At 48.6% G+C, this 23,033-nt stretch overlaps 3 protein-coding genes across 11 annotated transcripts in view; 1 reads left to right on the top strand and 2 right to left on the bottom strand.

Moving 5' to 3' along the window:
- Positions 1-2,206, bottom strand: part of ACACB (acetyl-CoA carboxylase beta) — a 117,811-nt gene extending 115,605 nt beyond the window's left edge. For 2 of the 4 annotated variants that reach the window (XM_031948757.1, XM_031948762.1), the window contains exon 1: positions 1,121-1,248. The gene's annotated coding sequence lies outside the window, so the exon portion shown is untranslated. Of the gene's footprint in view, positions 1-1,120; positions 1,249-2,187 lie in introns of those variants that run through there. The other 2 variants (XM_031948760.1, XM_031948765.1) reach the window with 2 other exon arrangements.
- ALKBH2 (alkB homolog 2, alpha-ketoglutarate dependent dioxygenase) lies at positions 1,267-23,031 on the top strand. 6 transcript variants are annotated; one of them, XM_031948773.1, is made up of 5 exons: positions 1,267-1,347; positions 6,587-6,764; positions 19,241-19,596; positions 21,592-21,790; positions 22,702-23,031. In XM_031948773.1, exons 3-5 carry the CDS (start codon positions 19,320-19,322, stop codon positions 23,006-23,008), a joined length of 783 nt encoding a protein of 260 aa, XP_031804633.1. In that variant the 5' UTR covers positions 1,267-1,347; positions 6,587-6,764; positions 19,241-19,319; the 3' UTR covers positions 23,009-23,031. The 6 variants fall into 6 exon arrangements, with proteins under 6 accessions (XP_031804633.1, XP_031804631.1, XP_031804634.1 ...); XM_031948771.1 differs by having other exon boundaries at positions 1,311-1,484; XM_031948770.1 differs by lacking the exons at positions 1,267-1,347; positions 6,587-6,764 and adding exons at positions 12,688-12,745; positions 13,309-13,421.
- UNG (uracil DNA glycosylase) lies at positions 2,505-12,589 on the bottom strand. The gene is made up of 7 exons (XM_003761151.4): positions 12,385-12,589; positions 11,496-11,696; positions 10,790-10,885; positions 7,813-7,910; positions 6,216-6,304; positions 5,325-5,503; positions 2,505-3,938 (listed from the first exon to the last, which is right to left on the bottom strand). Exons 1-7 carry the CDS (start codon positions 12,508-12,510, stop codon positions 3,798-3,800), a joined length of 930 nt encoding a protein of 309 aa, XP_003761199.1. The 5' UTR covers positions 12,511-12,589; the 3' UTR covers positions 2,505-3,797.
- Positions 23,032-23,033: the final 2 nt, after the last annotated feature.

Here is a 23,033-nt window from a genome sequence, read left to right as displayed (position 1 = left end):
TTTCTGTGCACTTGCTTTCCAGGCCCCTGGCACACTACAGGCGCTTAATACATGCTCCTTGCTCTGCCTCCAGCTCTCTGACTCCACTTTTCGGACATTAAGCATTAATATTTGCTGAATTAAGCACTGAGTTTCCAAGAAGACCCAGAATAAAGCATCCTTTAGAGCTGGGGTGGGGGTGGGACGGGATGGAGGGCCTGGGAGTGAGGGTTCAGGTGCTGACTCCATCAGCCTGTAAACACTTATTAGCCGCTTACTGTATGCAGCTACCGAGGCACATTTGGGGAGGTCTGCTCCGGAGAAGCTGGTTTGCTCAGACCTGCAAGACCTCAAAACCAACCCCTTCATCTGATCCTCTGGGCTGAGGGACTCCCTCAATTCCCCACAGGCACCAGTGGCAGAAGGGGCCCATCCCCCTCTCTCCCCCCTTTAACTTAGCACAGCGGGCGGGGGAGGGACTAGAGAGCCGGGCCTGAAGTCTGGGAGACCCTCACTTCAAATCCGGCCTCTTGACACTTCCTGGCTGCGCGACCCTGGACAAGTGACTCCGGCCCGGTCTGCCTCAGTTTACCCCTTTGTAAAATGGGGACCCGATTCCCTGGAGGTTGGGTGGGAGGATCAGAGACCACTGTAGGGCTCAGCACGGCGCGAGGCAGAGCAGTCGCTGTATCAGTGACCCTAATTCGCTAGGAGGAAGGCGTCCCATCCCCCGGACCAGTGGGCTTCCGACCCCACGGGCGGCTCCCGGTCCCAGCGCTCAGTGCCCGCTCTGAGCCTCCCCCAGAGCAGCCGGGAGTGGGAAGGGGGAAGAAGCCGCCTCCCCCTCGGCCCCGCCCCGCGCCCCCTGCAGGAGCACTGACTTGGGCTGGGCTCGGGACTGAGCCCTTGCCTCTCGAGCGTCCCCGAGGAATGGGGGTTGGGCCCCCCAAAGTCGCCTCAATGCGGGGAGGCGGGGCCCTCCGACTGCAAACCCATTGCTCAGACAGCTCGAGGGCGCCGGGCTATTTACAAACAGGGAAACTGAGGCCCAGAGAGCTGCAGGCTTGAGGGGAAGGTCCAGCTGAGAGCCGCATGCCCCCCTCCCACCCCGCCCCCCCCCCACTCTCCCGCCCCGGCTTACCGAGGCATGGTGGAAGAGGGGCGGCTCCCCCTCGGGGGACCGGAGGAAAGGGGTGGGGAGGGAGGGGAGGAAGGAGGAAGGGACGAGGTCGCCTCGCTTAGGCCGGCCCTTCCGGCTTCGCTGCCTACAATGGTTGCCATGGCGACCCCGCCTGCGCCCCTGACCCCGCCCTGAGACTCCCCGAAGCTCTCCCTCCGAAACCTTCTCAGGCTCCCTAGTGCCGCGAGGTAAGCTCAGACTTCAACCTTCCCGCTCCCGCCCATCAGGCACGGAGGTGTAGACCCCATCCTCTCCCGAGGGCTGGCACCAACCGCCCCCCGAACTAGCCAGGGCTTGTTCAGAAGACGGCCAAGAGATGCAGCGGGTCAGCATTTTTTCCGGGGCTCCGGGGTTAGTGGGGGCGGGCACTGGGGACCCAAGGAACACATAAAGGTTGCCCTTAAGGAGCTTGCAGTCTGAAGGACTAAACCGGGAACAGCCAGGGGATTAGTCCTAGGTAATCCGAAGGAGTCCGGATGGAGGGGGGCTGCTCTAGTGGCAGAACCCCCCCAGCATGGGCAAGGAGAGCCGTCTGCACCCCCCCAACCAGACTAACCCTCCCTCCTTCCTCAGACTCCCCGGCTCCTGTTGAGGGCATTTCTGCCCCCTCCTAGGCCTCTTGTTCCAGTCTGCTGACCCCCAGGACAAACCTCTCCTGGCTGACTGGACAGAGCCCCAATGCCCGATTGGGCACTTTCTGGACTGCCCCACCAGGGCGTCGGAGCTGAGCCTGCCTTCATTGGGCCATCTTGCCTCCCCAAATCCTCACCTGCCAGGCTCACGGTGCCCACTTTGCCACTTTTCCCCACCCGAGGTTACCCTGCACTTGAATGCTTCCAAGCCCTTTGGAGGTGGAAGGGCATCCCCGGCTCTATTTTCTGCTCAGCCCCTCAGAGCCAACTGGCACCCCCCACCTTGATGTGCAGACCCCATCAGAACCTCCGCTCCCGAGGCATGCTGGGCTCACATTAGCACCCCAGTCCCTGGCAGGCTCTGGCCCCTACAAGTGCTCAGTAAATGTGCGCTACCTTCGTTCTGGTCGCTGGCACCCCATCTCTTCAGACAGGCCTGCCCCACTCATCCCTTTAAGGTCACTTATGAGCCATGGTCTCCCATGTCCCCTCCGCGTCTGAGGCTGTCCTATGTTCTACCAAGTTGCTTTTGTGTGTACAAGTTCTATCTCCCTGGGCAACCTCGCCATCTTGGACTTCTCTCGAGGCCGTATCTCCAGACAGGAGGACCTCAGGGTCTTGGGGGGTGCGCACTGCAGGCATTAGTGAACAGGGATCGAGTCGAGGGCACTCTGGCCACTCTGGGACGAAGCAGCAGCCCGAGCACACTCAACCTCAGGAAACAGACTAAATCATCTTTTATTATCAAAATTCGGCCAACAGCACTGTAAGCCACAGCTGGTTTTAACAAGATTAATGGATGATTCTTGCACACACACACACACACACACACACACCAGACAAAAATAATAAAAAACTAAAATCTGTTTTGCATAAATGATTTTCAAATGACCAAAAAATGTAAAATCAAATGTAAAACCATAAAAATGACATCTCATTTAACTGGCACTGCTTTGAAAAAGTCCCAACTGTGAGACAAGCTTATAATAAAGAACAATTTTCCCCAAAAGAAAAAAAAAATCCACTTCCCTCTTCAACCAGATCCTCGAATTCCTAGCTTTTAACCCCCAAAATGACAGAAGAGCGCATTCAATCACTGGCAAGTTTCCTACGGAGGCTTGACTACTCCCAGCATGCAACAGCCCTGCAAAGTTCCTTCCTTTAAAGGCAGATTTGCATTCTGGAACTGCCCAAGAACTTCACCATCGAGATTCTATCATCTCAATGGAAAAAGGGACCAGGAAAAAAACCACTTTTCTTGGCCAACTTGTGGCTGACGTTTTGAAATGCTCAGTAGCAAACATCTCAAATTCGGGATCTTAGTTAAAAGAAAATCAGGGAACCCTTTCTCTTCTCCCACCTCAGAACTCTTTGTACCCAATTCCAGCGAAGGGAACATCATCATCAACCGAGCAGGAGGCGGCTCCCTCTTTACCCTCAGATTCCCTCACCACAGAGAGCTGAATAAAACTTCCGGAATCACGTGTTCCGTTCTCTCTCCTATTCCCTTCAGCTTCCAGGTGCAACTTTCCTTCGGCAGACTCCTCTGGAGTGTAAAAGAACCTTCTGGCTGTTCAGAATAATTTGTTTCCCTTCCTGATCGCAATGAATTAAAATACATCTTAATAAAATGACAAGCCATCCTCTGACGGCTGAGCAAGTAGACCACCTGCACCCATATATCAAATGCAAACTAAACCCCTTTTTGCCCCATAGAAAAAAGGGGCATTCTTTTTTTCATCAACCACAAAGGTAATGGGAGAATAATACAATGGAGGAACATCATTAGGAAGAGCCAGCCATGGGGCCAGTCTGCACCCCAATTTTCTGGGCAAGCCCTCTAGGTTCCCTGTCCCAAGCTCAGGGCGCCAAACGGTTACCCCAGCACCAGCCTCGTCGATTAGTTTTCAACTGATACAACCCCCCACCCCCACCCCAAGCCCTCATCAAAGAGCTTTTCGTAGCCAAGGTGGATGGACTCCTCCTCCAGCTTGGCTCCAACGTCTTCAAAGAGCTTTCCAATCGACGGGCTTCTTGCCAGACTTCTTCAGTAACTCATTGGTCTTGGAGAAATGCCTGCATCCGAAGAACCCTCTATGGACAGACAGTGGAGAGGGGTGGGCCGTCTGCAGCACATGGTGGCGCTTCTGCAGAGACGAAGCCGAACATGAGACTCACTAGTCAGTCTTCCCATGAGACCTTAACGAGGGTCCCCGAGGGACAGGGGAAAGAAACATTTTGCCCCCAATCGCCAACTAAACACGATCAGTACTTGAGGAGATGCTTCCATGAGCCTCTAAAACTCATGAAATGGACCGGGCAGGTTATTGGCCTCTGCCCAGGCCCATTTTACAGAGGCCACTTGTTCACTCAGAGGCTGGGAAAAGGGTCTAATTTCTCCAATTACATCCCGGTAGCTGTGACTAGCACCAGAACCCAAAGGCAGGGAGGCTAGGGATGAAGGCCAGGGCTAACCCCTCAGCAGCCAGAAAATGCCAAAACTGGGAAGTAGTTTCTGCTCTCACAGTCCTGAAGGAGCAGCAATACAAGAGTCCAGAGGCAGGAAGAGATAGACATTTACTGCCTCGTAAGACTTTTTTTTTTTTTTTTTTTTTAATTGTAAGTTTATTTTTAATACACATCCTTAAAAGATTTCTGAACATACTCAGGAGGGCCAGGCCTGGGACTTGCTCCAGCCTTGGCTATGAGCCTATAACCTGCTCACTTTCTCACTTATTAAATGATTTTCACAAAACTATTCCTTTTTTTTTTTCCCTGGCGGGGGGAAGACAGTGAGGTGAGATGAAGAATACACACACCATAAAAATCTCTCCATTCCCTCTCAGGTCTTTTAATTTGATAGTGATTTTAAAATGGCCATTTTTCCATGTAATATTAGAAATAAAAACATGAATGAACTGGCTAAAATCTGACTGATACAAGAATCTAATTTCTAGCCTTAGGTTTCTATTATCCAAAGACAGTAAGTCACCAAGTACATTTACACAAAATATAATGTTTAAGATGATCATTTTATACTCCTAATTGTAACATATAAGGAGATTGGAGGATCCTTTCCAGCTCAAAATCCATGAAGTTTTCATTCTGAAAATTGCTATGCTGATAAAATACTTGAATTCACCATCAGATCATTTTATTTTGAAAAGCCGTGAGGGATTACCCAATCCATTTAGAAAATGCAATGCAGTAGGTAGAGAACCAACATTTGAACTCTACTTTCAGGTTCAAAGTGGAAGCCATGAAGAAGCCTATAGGCCCAGGAAAAAAATCTGTACTCTCTTGTGTTTGGGACCCTGGGGGAACACACAAAGCCTAAGTCTGCCGGGCAAACACCCACTTGGCACCTGCACTTCTGAGAGATTGTGGGGAGCCCGTACTGAATAAGGAGCTCCCCACAAGAAGAGGACACGGCCTTTGGATGGCGTTTAAAGTGACAAGTGGAGATCGCCCGCCCAGGGCCTGGGGCTTCTCCCATTGGACAAGGGACAGAGAAAGAAGCAGAGGTCACCTACCCTATCGATGGAGATGCCTTTCTTCTGGGCATAAGCCCCCCAGAGCATGAAGACGAGGCCATTCAGGTTCTTATTCAGCCAGGACACCACGGCATCGGTGAACTGCTCCCACCCTCTCTCCTTATGGGAGTTGGCCTGGTGGGCCCGGACCGTAAGCACAGCATTGAGGAGGAGGACGCCTGTGCGCAAGCACCAGAGAGACCCATCAGTAGCCGTCAGCCCCAGGCTGATTCCCAGCTCAATAGGCTCCCTCATGGTTGTTCCAGGCCCTGAAACGCCAGGGCCTGGAACACGGGGAGAGAAAAGGGAGGCAGAGGAAGTGGGGCAGAAGGGGAGAAGAGGAGGAAGAGGAAGGGAACAGGGCCTTAATAAATGATAATCTAGCGCCCAACTTCTTGACTGCAGCTCAAGATCTTGAATAGGCCCTTGAAATTTTGGTTCTCAATAAATGTATGATTTGCACACCTATTTCATGCGCCTGTACACCCAGCATTGCATAAACATTTCTTTTGTGAAAAGGATTCAGGAGTGGCAAAGGTTTCAGAAGCCTTGGGCCAGTGGAAGGTGCCTCCCTGGTCACTGACAGATGTGTCAGCAAGAGAAAAACCCCGACGAGCCAAGCGCCAGGCCTGTTTCCTTCCAACCTAACTTCAGTTCATGAGCTCACAGGCTCTTAGGGATGAGGGAGCCCAACCTCATTTAATTTGCTGAGATTGACTCTGGTACTTTCAAACAAGCCATACACGTCAGAGTCGGACAAAGCCAGTCTGAACTTCTTAGCTGTCTCATCAGTGATCTCGACTTTTTTGGGAGCATAAAAACTACAACTAGGATAAGCCCCTCGTCCCCTCTGCCCTCCCTGAATAACTAACCCTTAAGCCGAATGCTTACCCTGTCTGGCCCAGCCAGACAAATCTCCATGACCAGGATGGGCAAAGTCTTCTATGTCTGTGGACAACTCTTTATAAATATTTTCCAAGCTGAAAATGAGATAAATGCTTTAGTGTCCGAGTTTCAAAACCAATCTAAAAAGATTATTCTAAAATAAAAACATTAATCTAAAAATATTAAAAAAAAACAGGACACAGAGGATGGAGTCTGGCCCTGGCGCCGCATCCCTCACCACCTGGATAACCTGGGGGGTGGGGCCTGCCTCATCGCTTCTTCTGAGACGCAAGTGTTCTCACCCACGAAATGAGGCTTGACTAGAGCTTTGGGAGTCCCCGCTAGTTCTCACTCTCACTCTATGATCCCTTTCTCAGTGACGTCAGAGGGCAGATGATGAAACACTGAAATGGCCCTACTGCTGGAGGTGGATTTCATCATTCAGCCATGACTGAGGAAAGAGAAACAATGGACTATTCTCCTCCTCAACTGGTTGCAGAATGAAAGACAAATAAAACCCCTTAAGAATGAGCAGCCCCAAAGTTGGGAAACAAGGTGAGCTGCCACATTCCCCCATCCATGGGCTGGATTTTTCATAACCTAACACATAATAACAGAAGAAACAATACTTGGGCTGGGAGGCCAAGGACAGGGTTCAGGTCCTGCCTCAGGCTAGGGGTGTAGGTCAACATTTGGGGACACAGTTTCCCTGTCTGTAAAATGCAGGAGTCACAGGAGGGGAGAGAGGTTAAGCTCAGATGGCCTGTGTGAGGTCCTTTCTAACTCCCCCTAGACCTTGGATCTCCCCCCCAACCCCCCCCCAAGAGCAGCTTTCTCTAAGCCCAACCCTCAGTAACAATCCAAGGCCCGTTCCTCATTGTCTCAGCTTGAGAAGGGACCCTTGGAAGGCATCGAGCATACCTGAAACTGAACTAATAGCTCTGGTCACAGTACAGCCCCAATCAGGTTAACTGTTGCCATTGGGCAATGTATGACAGAATGAAAAAACGCATTAAGACTAAAGTTAATTTGAGAATTACTAAGTCAACATGTGCCAGGCAGGAATGGGTTGTGGCGCAAGTCATCCTGGCCTAAAGCCCCCCAGGACCCCGCCACAAAAGGAAATCCTTCCACTGAGGACGCTGATGAGGCCATTTTCATTTACATTCATCCCAATTCTGTCTCTCCACAACTTCTACCACATAGCCGGCTCCTTGATTTAGCTCCCAATCCCCAACAAGAAGAATCTCCAGGTCTTCACCAATGAACACTCTCAGTTCCCAGGAAGCTGGCATGGTATGGGCCCTGCAGGAACTCACGAATCACTACCCTCCCCTAAGATGGGCCACAAGAAACCAAACAGCTTACCAGGTGGGTGCAGTAAGCCTTCCCACCCGAGGAAGGGGCTGAGACTGTTGCTGCCTCCTATGGAGGCACCACATACGTCTCTCTTCCTCTACTGGTACCCAACTGGTACATCTGACATTAGATCTCATCTCAGGGGAACCTGACAAACTCAGCATCTCGAGAGGTGCCCCAAAGGAGAGGAAGAGGGGATCCTTTCGGTGAGGAATTTTCCGTCAGCCAGAGAAAGGAATCCTACCTCGGAGGGGGTGGAACAGGCCTCTGAACACTGAAGCTGAGTCCATGAGCTTGATTGGGTCCGTGATACGGGTCCTGCCCCAAGATGACAACTTTTACCTGTACATGCCCAAATTTGTCAGAAATTAATAAATGAGTGATGTGATTTTTTGAAGAAAAGAAACAATGCATAGATGAAGTGACTTTCAAGGATCTTCCAACTTTAATTATAGACATCTGCAAAACTCCCCGGTGCTCCTACTTCTTCCATCCTCAACCAAGGCCAATTCCCACCAATTCAAAGCATTCAAGAAATGACTTGACTCAGAATGACTCTTCTTTATCCAACTGTATTCCCTCACTTGTGGATACTTTGAAACAAGCCAGGATAAAGACACATTCAGATGGGAAGCATATATAAGTATAACATTTAAAATAGCACAATCTGATTAAAAATTGGAAGTGGTATCCAGTTCCTTGGATTTTCTGACTTTCTCTTTCCTGAAACCTGAGAAAGCATCAGTTTGGAGAAGATAAAATGACCTTAAAAAATAAATTAATATTTAAAAAATAATAATGCTTACAAAACATGCCTTTTATGATATAGATGGGCAAAAGGTTCCACGTGAAAAATCAAGGTGGGCAGAACACAAAGTAGCCAAATCCAAAGATTTCTTAATGAATTTTAGTCACTGCAGCCCTTTCGATTTGGGGGATGTGAGTCATTAGTGCCCCTAACAAAGGGCAAGGAAAAGAACTTCTTTGTGAGGGAGGCCCTTCCTTTAAGACAGATAACGATAGTTTTCTGTTTACTGTTGCCAGTATTGGTCTCTAAACTTAGCAGGAACTGAATAAAGCAAGCCTAAAGAAAGGACTTTAGAGATCAACAGTGGTTTAATTAACCATTCATGTCTGAGTGAGGAATAGTTTGCAAACTTCCACCTGATACAGGAAAGTAGAGCACAAATCCTAAGGGGGAAGAGAGGGGATTCTAATACAACTATTCTCAGGGTCTGAGCTGGTTTCCAAGTCTATAAGGAAGACAATACAATTCTTGAGGATTATGACCACCCCTTCCTCAGGTATAAAACCAGTGTTCTATGAAGGGAAGAGTTCACTTATTGTACACAGACATGATACAGCATAAGAGTATAGCCACAGTCAGAATAATTGATCATTTTAAGCAGTCTTGTGAGTGTCTGACCCCGCAGCCAGAAAAGGCAGCTGAGAAATCAAAATTATTAATATTTTCTTCACTCAACACAAAAACCTAAGTTTACAATGATGCGCTATTTTTTCAGGTTTTGACAGACATATTTAACAGCCCCTTACTGAGCAACTTGCTCAAAAAGGGCTAAAATAAACCACAAAGGGAAAAACCATAGTAGTCATGGTCACCAGAAACCTAGTTTCTCCTGATGCAGAACCAAGCATAACTCATTTCCAAAGAGCATTTCAACAACCAGCTGAAATTAACAACCAGTTACCTCTCTTCCTTTAACTCAAATCCCTGGGGTTCCAGTAAAAATACTAAGTAAAAGTCTAATCAGGACTGAACAAGAGTTACTTTTCATTCCTATACACTAGAGGCTATAAGTCATTTCTTTTCAAGACCCACAAAGATTTGGGGGCTCCGGTTGTAGTCAGATGTCTGACTTGAAACCCTAAACAAGCCTCCCCAAAACCTCCAAACTGGAAGGAGTTAATGACTATCAAAATATTCTTATGCAATCGGCTGTGACAGGCGTTAAGGCACAGGTCAACCCTGGTGCAACAGCTTCCTATAAAATAGGCCATCGGTTACAAATGTCTTGAACAGCAACTACCACAAAGCCAATAGGTCTATTTTGCACAGCCCTCCCTCTTTCAAGTCCAACTGAATTGCACACCATGGCATCTCCTCCCTGCCATGAGGGTCAAGAACAAAGGACAAGAACTTAGTCCCCACTGGGACTCCTGGATCCAGCGACAAGGCCTTCCTTCTCTGGCATTCTCTCCAGTTCACCCTGTCGATTATTTATGAGTCCATAGCTGTTGACATGTTGACTCCCTAATTGGACTGAGTTCATTGAGGACAGGGGCTGACTTCTGCCTTTCTTTGTATCCTCACTAAGACACTAAGTCTGTGTTTATTGGCTGACTCAGAGACCATTCAATCCAATACTTTCACTTTACAACTAAGGCAGAGATTCTATCTTGTCTGATAAGGGCCATGTCAACAGACCAACTGGCATTTATTAAGTATTTACAATGTGCTAATTAGTGGATACAGAAAAATGAATTAGAATAATTTTTTTTTTCTCATGTAGAAACAATCCCAACCCCAAGGAAGTCCTCAGAGGTCACAGAAAAGTTTCTTGGACTTCAGTTTCTAATAATGGTCTTCAAATATCTTGCAGAAGGCTGCTGAAAGGCTCAAATGAAAAGTGTATTTAAGTATACAACTATAAAATATTATCTAATTTGCCTGTCTGTGTTTTTTAACTTCTATGTGCTGAAAAATTTGGCTCAAGTTTTGAAAAGCAGTCACCTGAATAACCTTCCATTGAGAAAGTCAAACTAATGTTTTGCCGAGTTTTGTTTATCTATGATCATATTATTGCTTCTGTGATCATATTATTGCTTCTGTTTATATTTTATCTTTATGAACTTATTCAATTTGGAACTTTTTTTTTTTTAAACTGGACTTCTAATTGATGCAGTAAATTCTCAATGAGGAAACTCCCTTTACCAATACAGATGTAAAGCCTGCTGTCCTGCCTACTTTCTAGATGTAAAAATACAAGGAAAAAAAATTGGGGGGGGAAAGGAGGCAAGAGAAGGCAGGAGCTGGAAGAAGCCTCACCTAATACAAGAGGAGGATCTTCAGCTGAATTTTTATCAAACTAAATTCCATGAGCCAGAAATGGCTCTATCTAGGGATAGAAGCCAACTCTCTATCCATTCCCTCTCCTTCCTGAATTTTAAAAACCTCATCCATTGCTCAACCTTCTACTTACATCTCTAATTTCACACAGCTGTGTCCAGGTGAAGACTTGGTCTGGAGGTGGATAGACCGTATGACGTTTCCTTTCTTCTGCAACAAATTCCATTAGCTGATTTTGATTTGTTTAAAAATTAAAAAAAAAAAAAAAAAAAAAGATTGGTTAAGAACATCCTCATTGACTACCATTCTCTTCAGAAATCCTCCAACTTCAAAGGTAAATTATCTTTTCCAACAGAAAAACACAAAACAACAGTTTTGTGAGCCTAGTTTTTAAAAAAAAAACTCACTGTAACCTCGAATATCTGCAAGTCCTCACAATTGAGCAAAAACCTGCCTTGTTCCGGGGCAGGAGCAGGGTGCCGTTTCAAAGGGGCGGGTCATAATTTGTCAATCAGATGAAATTGCTGGTATTCTGATAGTTAAACTGGACAATCCTTTCCCCTAGTGGCTGCTGCTTATATCTGACAGGTCTAAACGGAATTCTTTGAAATGGGTCCCTTTAGGAATTAAGGACGCTGAAAGTTTCGAAACAAAGTTAGCCGTGTATAGTAAAAAGGCAATGACGTCTTTCTGCGAAGTACAGCTTAATAAAGACTTGCTAGGCTCCCCCCGGGTGCAGGACCGTGCCGGTCCTCCAGGGGCTCCCAATGTATGGGGTGTTAAGGGAAGGCTGCAGACAACCAGGCCGTCCAGGCACGATAAGCGCCCCGCCCATTTACCTTCATGAAATAGGGTTTGCTGAATTCCGCGCTAAGGGGCCGCTTCCAGCTTTCCCCGAAGCCCCCCGGGACGTTGCGGGAGGCGAGGCGGAGCAGGGCGGCTTCCTTGTTTTTCTGGATCCTCTCCAACTGCTCGGGGCTCAAGGGAGACGAGGGGGCTGCAGGCTCGCCTCCGGGCCGGCTTTTCTTGGGTGGGCTGGCCTGCGGGACGTCCCCAAAGAGGCGGGGGGTGATGAGGGGAAAGAGGCAGGGGCGCAGACCGAGGCCGGCCCTGCCGGACCCCACCAGGGCTGGGAGAAGGGCTCCCATAGCCCCTCCCCGCGGCTGCTCTCGGGTGGGACTTCACCAACGGGACCACCCGGAGGGAAAGAAGGGGCTGCCGGGGGGGCGGGGAGAGGTCTGACGGAGGCTCCCTCCCACCCGGGGCGCGCGCGAGCCCGCAGAAGGGGGACTGGGCGCCAAACTTCTAGGAAGGGGAGGGGAGAAAAAGGACTCGCTGGAGTGGGATGAGGGAAGGCAGGGGCCCAAGTGCGCATGCCTGGCCCCGCCCTCGTGGCGGGACCGCAGACCCACACATCTACTTCACGTGGACATTTCGCGGCAAAAACAGGAGGCGGGCGGCGCAAGCCCCGCCCCCTCGCTCCGGATTGGACACCGGGTCCGGCCACGCGGGGGCGGGCGGAGCTCCGATTGGCTCAGCCTCTCTGCCATTGGCTGTCCCCTCGCGGAGCCGCGCGCCAAAGAAAAGGGCAGGCGACCGCTGGAAAATACCTCGGGTTTCGGGGCTCGCTGGCTACTAGTGGAGCGGTCGGGTCCCGAGTCCCTCTCCCCAGCCCTGGAGGCCGCGCGCCCTCCGCCCCCCTCCCCCCCGGGAGCCCTCCCTCCTCACCGAGGCATCCTGGCCCTCCTCCGCCACCGCCTCCGTGCCGGGCTCCGCCGGCAGCTCGGCGCACGAGCGCCGCTTCCTGGGGGCGCTCGGGGAGAAGAAGGAGTGCAGGGTCTTCTGCCCAATCATGGCGGCGGCGGCGGCAGCAGCAGCGGCGGCGGCAGAACCAAGCGCAGCCCCACCACTCCACCCCCCGACCCCCGACCGACCGGCGCGACCGCTTGGCGCCAAGCGCGGCGCGCATGCTCCGGGCTGCCTTTGTAGCGTGGGCGAGAGGAGGCGTGTCTAATCTGGCGCGTGCGCACCGAGGAGTGCTAGAGACCCACGTGACTGACACTGACCGAGAAGGGAGCTTCCCAAGCAGGTGGGCCGGTGGGGGGGAGGGGGCCCTGCGGTGAGGGAGCGGCCCCGCCCCTGACGCCCGGCCTCCTCGGTGAGCGCCGGGCCTCAGTTTCTGCCGCTGCTCTAGACCTAGAAGGGACGCCTGGTCAGCCCCTTGCTTTTTTACAGCTAGGGAAACTGAGGAACTTTAGGGACTTGCCAGAGCCTCATGGCTGGGATGGATTTGGACCCGGGTTCAATTTACAGCAAAATTTTATCAAGCGCCTACTGTGTGCTAAAATACACACAGAGGGCAAGCAAGCGCTTGCTCCGGGTACTAAAGGTGCTCTCAAGGAGCTTGCACTCCAGTGGAAGAGACGACGTGCAAATAAATATATGCGAAACAAGCCCTACACGGGTTAAAAAGTAACAGAGTTAAGGAGGTTCGAAGAATCAATTACCGCATAGTAAGCACCTACTGTGTGCCGGGCGCTGTGCGAAGGGCTGAGGATATCAGGAAAAGGTCAGACATCCATGTCCTTAGGGAGCTTAGGTTTTCTTGCACCAAACACGACTTTCCAGCCTGACCTCTAATGTTCTTTGTAGCCCTAATCCTCTACTCCAAGATCTGACTTCAGGACTTCGCTAAAGCTGTGATTCTAAGCGGGCTCTGACACTCTCTCACGGTTCCTCCTGGATCTCATAGGAGGGTGCATGGGGTGAGAATTCTAACGTGGAACTCCACTTCGCGGTGAGAGTCCTCTCCGCTTCTCTCTGGAACTTAAGAGGAAACTCACAGAGAATCTCTTCCTTCTCTCCCCTCCTCCCCCTCCCCACTAAAAGGTTATTGTATTTTCTTCCTAAGGGCTAAAGATTGTTCTTTCGTTTCTTGGGGGAGGGCGAAGGAGGTGAGCTTTGTTCTTTTATCGAGCCTCAGCCCAATTAAATTTTGGAAGTTTCTGATAGGTTAGCCTTGAGGAGATGGAATTTTTCTGAACTCACCCCTGGGAATCCCTGGGGCTCCTCCCTCAGATTAAAGAATATAACTGAATTGGAATCGTTCTTTTCTATTGAAGGGAGCATTTCCCCCGGAAGGCTTTTATTCAATCTTAACGAGATTTCAGAATTTGTTACCTCCCTTATTTCCCTTAAGAAAAAAAAAAAAGCCAGAGGGAGGCTTTTCTCTGAAGTCTGGTCAAGAGAGAACCAAGTTAATAATTTTCTGTTTTATTAAAAAGTGTTGGCTCGCTGCTCAGTCCTCCCCAAGTCTTGGCTGGCTCCTGTATCAAACAATTCTAAAGACTTTCAGGACTGATTTCCTTTAGTTGTTTTCCCAGTGGAAATTGTTCCCTGATTTCTCCTTCTCTGTATAGCTTGTTCCTATTAGTCTTTCCAGGTTTCTCTGAATATATCCCTAACTTTCCTCATCCCAGTGGATCAGACCCCTCCTTTTCCTTCCAGGTCTTTGCTGTTGTTAGAATTTGGTTTTTCTCGGCATCTTTGACCTCCTGTAGTGGTTGCCTAGCAGTGGTGTCTGGGGGTCAGAGGATGGGAGAAGAGAGGAGTGATCTGTTGCAGGGATGGGCTCCTAACGGTGATAAAGTCACTGGAGGCCTTGAAGTATGGAAGGAAATAGATTTTAGAAAGGGCCTCATCAGCAGGACCGAACCCCAACTTCTGGTACCTACCATCAGCTGGTGTCTGCATCATGTTGGTCCTTAAACGACATCATTTGGTACCAAAATCCACATCCCAAACCACATGATTTGGGAATGATTTTTTTTTTGGCATGTTAAATGCCTTCTGGGATGTCTAACCTCGGGATGATAGCAGAAGGTTGCTTAGATGGGGGAGGGAAGCAGGGGGAGAAGTGCATCTGAAAAGGAGAAAAGCTGGGGAAAAGAGGGAAAATACTAGGAGTATTAGAGAGTTTGGACTAGGAGGTAAACTTGGCTATCTCAGGCCCGGGTTAGATCAGAATAGAAATTATTGGAGGGAAATGATAGGAAGGGCAGGGACTGGACTAGGGATTTCTTTGTGAGGAACACCCTCTACCTATATCTGGATAGTCTCAGTTTAAAGAATTGCCTAGGGCGTTGAGAGCTAATGACTTGGTCAAAGTCGCACCATTGGAACCCCATGTGCCAGATTAATCCATAAATACTTTTTAAGTCCTGAAAATGTGGGGAAAGATCTTCTTTTCCTCTATGAGCTTATGATCTAATGATCCCAATGATTCACTAAATCCATTAGAGGAAAATGGTTTCTTTAAAATTAGTTTTCCAAATATTATTGTTCTGTAAGAAACAACCAGCAGGAGAAATACAGAGAGGCCTGGAGAGACTTAAATAAACTGATGCTAAGTGAAATGAGCAGAAGCAGGAGATCATCATACATGGCAACAAGACTATACGATGATCAATTCTGATGGACCTGGCTCTCTTCAACAGTGAGATGATTCAAACCAGTTCCAGTTCAGTGATGAAGAGAGCCATATATACTGAGAGAGAGGACTGTGGGAACTATGGGTGGATCACAACATAGGATTTTCACTCTTTTAATTGTTGTTTGCTTGCATTTTGTTCTGCTGCTGCTTTTTTGTTTTTTACTGGTTTGATCTGATTTTTCTTGTGCAACACAATAATTGTATAAATATGTATATAATGTATAGTTCTACCATGTTTAACATAAAAAATTTTAGTTTTCCATGTCTGTGATTTTAATTAGAATACAAAGACAAAAGATTTTTCTATTTTGGGGAGGAAAAATTATCTAGGGGAAGGAGTCCACAGGACTGGCAGACTGGCATTTTGTCCTAGGAAGTCTGAGGGAATGGTGTTTGGATATTTTCTTTTTTCTTTTTTTTTAAATAGTATTTTATTTTTCCAAATACATGTAAAGATAGTTTTTAACATAAAAACTTTGCAAAACCTTGTGTTCCGAATTTTTCTCCCTCTCTTCCCTCTCCCCAAGCAATCTGATAAAGGTTAAACAATGTGCAGTTCCTCTAAACACATTTTCATATTTGTCATGCTACACAAGAAAAATTCAATCAAAAGGGGGAAAAAAGACAAAAAAAAAATACTATGCTTTGATCCATACTCAGTCCTCAGGGTCTTCTCTCTGGAACGCGGAAGGCTCTCCAAGTTTATTGGAATTAACCTGAGTCACCTCATTGTTGAAAAGAGCCACGTCCATCAGAACTGATCATCACATAATCTCGTTGCTGTGGACGATGTTCTCTTGGTTCTATTCGCTTCCCTCAGCATCAGTTCCTGTCGGTCTCTCCAGGCCTCTCTGAAATCAGCCTGCTGATCCTTTCTTACAGAACAATAATATTCTATGACATTTATCCCAGTCATCCCCCATGTGGCCCTGGTTCCCAATCTAGGGGAGAGAGGGTGCACGTCTGACCTTTTTTGTTGTTTGTTGTGCCCGTTTCTACATGACCCCATTTGGGGTTTTCTTGGCAGAAATGCTAGAGTGGTTTTCCATTTCCTTCTCATTTTACAGAGGAGGAAACTGAGGCAGAAGGTTAAGGGACTTTGCCCTGGATCACCCAGCTGGAAGTGTCCAAGGCCGGATATGAGTCCAGGCCTCGTGGCTCAGGCCTGGCACTCTAGCCCACTTTGCTCAAGTGCCTAGGTGCCTAGTCCCACCACCGCACCCTCCTATTTGGTAAACTGGACCTTTTATCTCCAGGTTCAGATAATAGATCCCATGTTTGGCTTTGTAGGCTTCTCCCTTTCAGCCCCTCCTTCCCCCCTCTGCGCCCGTCTCCTGGCGGTCTGTGGCCATGTATGTGGTTTGTCCCGGTCATTTGCCTCTGCCTGGGCCCTCTCCCTCCAAGCAGGATGATCCTTGGCCTCTCTTTGCAGCCCCAGGCGCTGGCCTCCTGATGCCTTCATGTCCAGCCCCCAGACCATCTGCCTTGATGTGCTCCCATACTCCTGCCATCCTGTGGCCTTGAGGGCTCTTGCCTGTCACCCCTCCTGTGGGGCGAGTCATCCTGGCCTCCTTCCCCCACCTTAGCCTTGGAGTCCCCTACACTCGAGTGCAGTGCTCCACAGTAGGACCATAGTGCTCCACGGTAGGACCACAGTGTTCCGCAATAGGACCACGGTGCTCCATGACTTAAAGAGTTGTGGTTTGTCCTTCCTTCTGGACTAATACCATCAGGGAGCCCAGGCCATGACCTGCGAGAGTGCAAGATCTCTGTCCCCCGAAGCCATCTGGGGCCAGTGCCCATATGGCGCTCAGGACGACTAGAGATGGTCCCGGAGGCAGTGGCATCCTTTGGTCACAGACAAGCATGGGGGTCCCTCTGCCAGAGGTAACACAGGGAAATTGGTAGCAGAGGCTTGAGGCAGGAGGCCCACAAGGAGCCTGTAGTCATGGTACCAAGAGATTGTCAGGGTCCCTGTCGACCAGAACTCAGAAAGCAGAAGGCCATCCCTGGGCCCCATTTGTGTGCTCCTGTGGGGAAAGCACAAGGCCTCCAGGGAAGATGCAGCCAGGGAGACTTGGGGCACAGGGTCCCAGGAGGGAGCAGGTGGAAAGGGGGCTCAGGCCTGGGAGTCAGGGATGGGGCATTCTGGAGCCTCTGACACCAGACTGTCTCCTCTTCCTCCCCTGGTGATCTATCAGAGCCCCGGGAGCAGCTCCCAGTGAAAGGGGGCAAGTGCCTGGGGAGGCGGCTAAGTGGTTAGAGCACTAAGCTTGGAATCAGCAAGACTCTTATCCCGAGTTCAAATCCAGTCCCAGACACTTCCTGGCTGTGCTTTCCCCCCTTTGGGGTCGGCTTTCTTATCTAGACAGCGAACTGGAGGAGGAAATGGCCTCCCTCCAACGTCTCTGCCAAGAAATCCCAGATGGGGTCACGGCCATGACTAATGGACTGGACAGCAGCAGCGCTTCTGTGATCCGAGTTTGAGGCCCTTACTCCCCACCAGACCCTCATGGGCGCAAGGCAAGTCACCTCAGCTGTTAAATAAGGGGGCTAGGCCCTTTGGGGTCCCTTCCGGCACAGCCCATGGTCCTAAACTAGGTCTGGGCTGCAGTCCTGACCCTGGCGCTTAGTCTGGCGGGAGCCTTGCCCCCTTTGCAAGGGGAGGGCACCGGACTGGATGAGCTGGAGGATTCCTGGAGATGGACTTCCGGCCCTTCAATAACAGAGCCAGGGCGCAGGGCCCCCAAGGACGGGTAGGGGGAGCCCGAGTGCTTTGCTAGCCCGGAGGGCCAGGTCTGTGAGCATCCTGGAGGCTGGGATGTGACTGAGCCTGAGGTGGAGTAGGGACTGATTTGGGGTGCAACTGGCTGAAAGATACCCTCAGGGCCCCAGGCAGAGGGGAAGTCTCTTTGTTATCTGTGGGTGTATTAAAAAAGGAAAAATGCTTAGTGTTTGAATGAGAACTCTGCTTTGGATGCCTTGAAACCCTAAGTACCACCCCTAGAAAGCTGTCACTATTTGAGGTGGTGGGCATAGTCTTTCAGAGAGGGAGAACCGGGTGCTCTGGAAAACTGCTAAGAATGCCTGCTAATTAGCCCTTTTAGTAGTGGCAAGGAAACCCAGAGGATGCCCGTCAGTGGGAAAATAGCTGAGTAAGTTATGAAATGTGAATGTAATGGAATATTATGATTCTTTAAGAAATGAACAAGTGGATTGCAGAAAAGCCTGGAGAGACTTACAGGAACTGATGCTGAGTGAAGTGACTAGAATCAGGAGATCATTGTACATGGCAACAACATGATAGTCAATTTTAACGGATGTGGCTCTTTTCAACAATGAGTGATTCAAGTCAGTTCCAGTGATCTTGTGACAGAGAGAGCCATCGAAATCCAGAAATAGTTCTTTGGGGACTTGAGTGTGGATCACAACAGTTTTCTCACTTTGTTGTTTGCTTGTTTTTTTGTCTTTCTCATTTGTTTTTCTTTTTGATCTGATTCTTTATGTACAGCAAAATAATTATGGAAATACATATAGAGGAATTACCCATGTTTAACATTTACTGGATTACTTGCCATCTGGGGGAGGGAGAAAAAAATTTGGAACACAAGGTTTTGCAAGGTGAAAGTTGAAAACTATATATGTATTTTGAAAATAAGAAGCTTTGTGTAAAAAGAAAAAAAAAAGAATGCCTGCTAATAATAGCTAGTATTTCTGTGGTACATGAAGGTGTGCAGAGCACTTTTCAAATATGATTTCATTTTATCTTCTGTTATTATCCCCACTTGGTAGACAGGAAGCAGAAGTGGAAGGGCAGCAGCCTGGTGTGGGGGCTTCTAGCAGGGTCTGGACAAGGGACCACTTCTACATGCTGTAATAATGGGTTCCTTTCTTATATGCACTGACCTGAATGGCCACTGGGGTCGCTTCCAATACAGTAGAGTTTCAGCCATTCTCTGATTGATGTCCTCCCTCAGTCCCAAGTTTCCAATTCCTTGCCACCACAGAGAACACTAGGATTCTCTAAGAGTGTGGTTCTAATGCTCTTTTTGATGGGTCTCTTTTTTTTAATCCTTCCTCATTCTCCCACAGGTTGTTGCCAACAGGGAAGACACAGGTGAAGTTTCTCCATCCTTTTTATCGGGCCTACTCAACTTTCAGAGAACGGCAGATGGACAGATTCCTGGTGAAGAGAGCTGCAAGGTATCCTTCAGGACAAACTAGAGATGAGCAGGAACAAAGTCACAGCTTCCAGGGAGAAGAGGAAGAAAGTAGAAAGAAGCGACCCAGGAGGGAAACAGCCGGGAAAGATGGTGACTTGGCAGCCGGCTGCCCCTGGCGGAAGATTCGGGCTGAGAGTTTGGATTGTGATTACACTGTCCTATTTGCCAGGGAGGAGGCAGATGAGCTTCTCCAGAAACTGGAAAAAGAAGTGGAATATTTTGAAGGTAATCACTAAGTTTTATGGGCTAGCAACTCCTTTCTTTTTAAGACTTGCCAGATCTCTTGGCCGTAGCTTAAGACCAACAGAATTCTAGTTCTCACAATTTCTGGATGCCACAGGGAGGGATGCCCACCTAATCACTTTTTAAAGTTTGCCTAACTCCATTTTTTTGCATTTTCTCCAATGTAGGATAGGTTCAGTACAAATTCTTCTGTTCTGGGAAGTACAGTCTTTTCATGACATCAGAATGTGTAAGTCTATTAAAAGTGATGATCCCAAGATTTAATCCACAACCCTGTGGAAAATTGGAAACATTTATTGACCAGCCAGAAAGTCTGGATTCTAGAGCTCACCTTTCTTAGGTGGAGTATCTTGGGCTCCTTTGCAGTGTGGTATTGACTGTAACATTGTTCTCCTGGTTCTGCTAACTTCACTCCACATCTGTTCATACAAGTCTTCCCGTTTCCCAGGTGAAACACCCTTTTTGTTGTTTCATACACCAGTGGTAGTCCATTTTGTTCAGCTGCTGCCCGTGAAAGAGCACAAGATCTAGTTTGGTACAGAGAAGTCTTGGGGGCATGTCCAGTACTTGTATCCCTGGGTCAGAGCATGTGCACAGTCCTGTCTTCTTTAAAAGCTCAGTCCCAGTGCCAACTTCTGGGCAAGACCTCTCCTGATCTGTCTGATCCCTAGTGTTCCCCTTATCCTGTCCCCATTTTTCTTCTTTGTACAAGAGTTGGGTTCTAAGCTCCTTCCCAGCTCCAACATTTCCTATCCCAAGCTCCTTTCCAGCCCCTGATATAGTCTGTGTTCTAAGGCCCTTCCCAAGTTCTCAGACCTCTCCCAGCTCTGACAGATTAACCTGTGCTTCTCTCTTGGTCTTCCCTCTGAGAGTACATATACCCTGGTTCTTTGACCATTCCTCAAGGGCTCATCTTTATTTTTGAAATCATGTGATTTACCCTCCCCTTGCCTTCCTTTCTGGGACCTGTACAAATCCCAGCCACTTCAGAATAACAGAGGGTTTTGTTTTTTTTTTTTAACTCGGCTATCACAGCAGACCCTCCAACTTTCTCCTTTGTTTGCACAGTGGTGGATGGCATTGGCAGCTTCTCCAGGTTTCAGTCTTGCTGCTTGTTAAGTGACAAATGAATATGAGCTTTCCTTTGAGGGCCTGGCCTGTTTGAGGAGCGGCCAGCGGGTGGCTGCCCAGCTCTGAGGTCACAGTCTGCAGCTCAGAAGCTCTTCTTTCCTACTCTTTATTCCTTATTCAGTTCAGCTTTACGTTTCACCAGAGACTATTAAATAAATGTAATAATCACAGCTTGCATTTCTGTAGCACTTTTAAGTTTTGAAAAGTGCTTCACAAATATTTAGTTCTTAGCCTGACTTTGGAATGTAGGCCCTATTATTATTATTCCCATTCAACAATGGGGGAAACTGAGGCAAACAAACGGTGGTTTGGTGGCTGGCCCAGACACACACAGCTAGGAAGCTTCCAAGGCTGGATTTGAGTTCAGACCCAAAGTTGCCTAAAGTGGAACACTCACTCCTTGAGGGTAGGGGCAGCAAGCAGAATCCCCTTGGCCTGCAGCAGGTGCTTAACCAATTACAGCAAGAGAAATTGAACTTAAGTGGATCAAGAGAATGGATAGGGCTCTTCTGGCTCCAGTGGTCGGTTCTGCTCAACCCTTCACAAGGACCAAAGTCCTGCCCTGATAAAATGCGGACACAGAGAATCAGGGGGGGTGACTTGAGGTGCAGCAGGCACTTGAGGCTACACGGAGTGGAGGGGAGGAGGCTGGCGCCCAAGGGAGGCGAGGGGGATGTTGGGCACCTATTTGGCTGGCTGGACATGCGAGGGAGAGGGTGCGAGTCTTACTTCCAATCAGCCTTCATTGCTCTCTTTTCCCTGAGTTACATGTTCATTCTGAGCTGAGCCAGAGGAGAGCTGCTGACATGAATTTTTAAACTTAATGACCGAGTTTTCTTTCAATAGGCGATCTTGCCAGAGTTCTAGTGTTTGGCAAATGGCACAAGATCCCAAGGAAACAAGCCACTTATGGGGACCCAGGGTTAACCTACACCTTCTCAGGCCTCACCTTATCTCCAAAGCCCTGGATCCCAGTCCTGGAGCACATTCGAGACCGTGTGGCTGCTGTGACTGGACATGCCTTCAATTTTGTACTGGTCAACAGGTAACAGAGGGAAATGTCAGTTGTTTTAAGAAACGTGGCCAAGGAGCAGCTAGATGGCCCAGTGGATAGAGCACTGACTTTGAAGTTAGGAGGACCCCAAGTTCAAATTCAGCCTCAGATACTAATAGACACTTCCTAGCTCTATGACCCTAGGCAAGTCATTTAACCCAGCTGCCTCACAAAAAAGAAAAAAAAAAAACAAACAGAAAAATGTAGTGATACAGGATCTGAGGATCACCCATTGGCTTTCTTTCCATTGACTTCAAAGCCAGTAGAAGAAACTGATGACACTAGGACCATTTCTAGTTTCTGTAGTGAAAAACACCTTTAAAATAGAGCCTTGCATGCTATCTGCATTTGTTGAATAGGATGGAGACAAGGCCATTCCCTTGTCTCTTCCACTGATTATCTCCAGTGATCCCAGTTTTATCTTGATTGTTTAGAGTTGTTTACTTAGGATTAACCTGTGGGTTTCGGGGAGAGCAGGGACCATCTTGCCCCTTCCCTTGATCTCCAACACTTGGTCCAGTGCCCAGCCCATAATAGGTGCTTAAAAAATGGTTAACCACTGAGAACAAACAAGGTGAAAGTCTTAAATGGCCTCAGAGTGGGCTTTCCTGAGCTTAAAACAAATTTATTAACTCTATAAAATTTGGGCAGGCTAATTTCTAAGGCCCTTCCAGCCGTAAACAACTAAACTTAGAAAGCATCAGGACTTTCAGTCTTTCTCCCCAGCCCAGCCCATATTGAGGTCTAGAAGTCCTTGCCACTGGGCAAGCCCAGGTCTTGACTCCACAGTCCCAGGGCACTTTGCTCTCACTTCTAAGCTGCGCTAAGGAAAGGCTGAGACTTGACGTTCCTGGAGGTTAGGATTACACAGAAAAGACAGGCAGAATGTTTTCCCCTTGCAGGTACAAAGATGGCTGTGATCACATTGGTGAACACAGAGATGACGAGAGTGAGCTGGCTCCCAGGAGCCCCATCGCCTCTGTATCCTTTGGAGCCTGCCGGGATTTCTTCTTTCGCCACAGAGATTCCCGAGGGAAAGAGGCCTCCCGGCGTGTTGATATGGTGAAGATTCAGTTGGCCCATGGGAGTTTATTGATGATGAACTACCCAACCAATGTCCACTGGTATCACAGTCTCCCTGTCAGAAAAAGGATTCTGGCTCCACGGGTCAATCTGACATTTCGTAACATTCTCCTCTCTAAAAGATAAATGCTTTTCTTAATTCTCATTAAGC

The sequence above is a fragment of the Sarcophilus harrisii genome, chromosome 1 (genome assembly GCF_902635505.1).
Source record: "Sarcophilus harrisii chromosome 1, mSarHar1.11, whole genome shotgun sequence".
NCBI classification, from domain to species: domain Eukaryota; kingdom Metazoa; phylum Chordata; class Mammalia; order Dasyuromorphia; family Dasyuridae; genus Sarcophilus; species Sarcophilus harrisii.
Note: the sequence above shows the minus strand (reverse complement) of the source record. Positions and strands in the feature narration are given on the sequence as shown.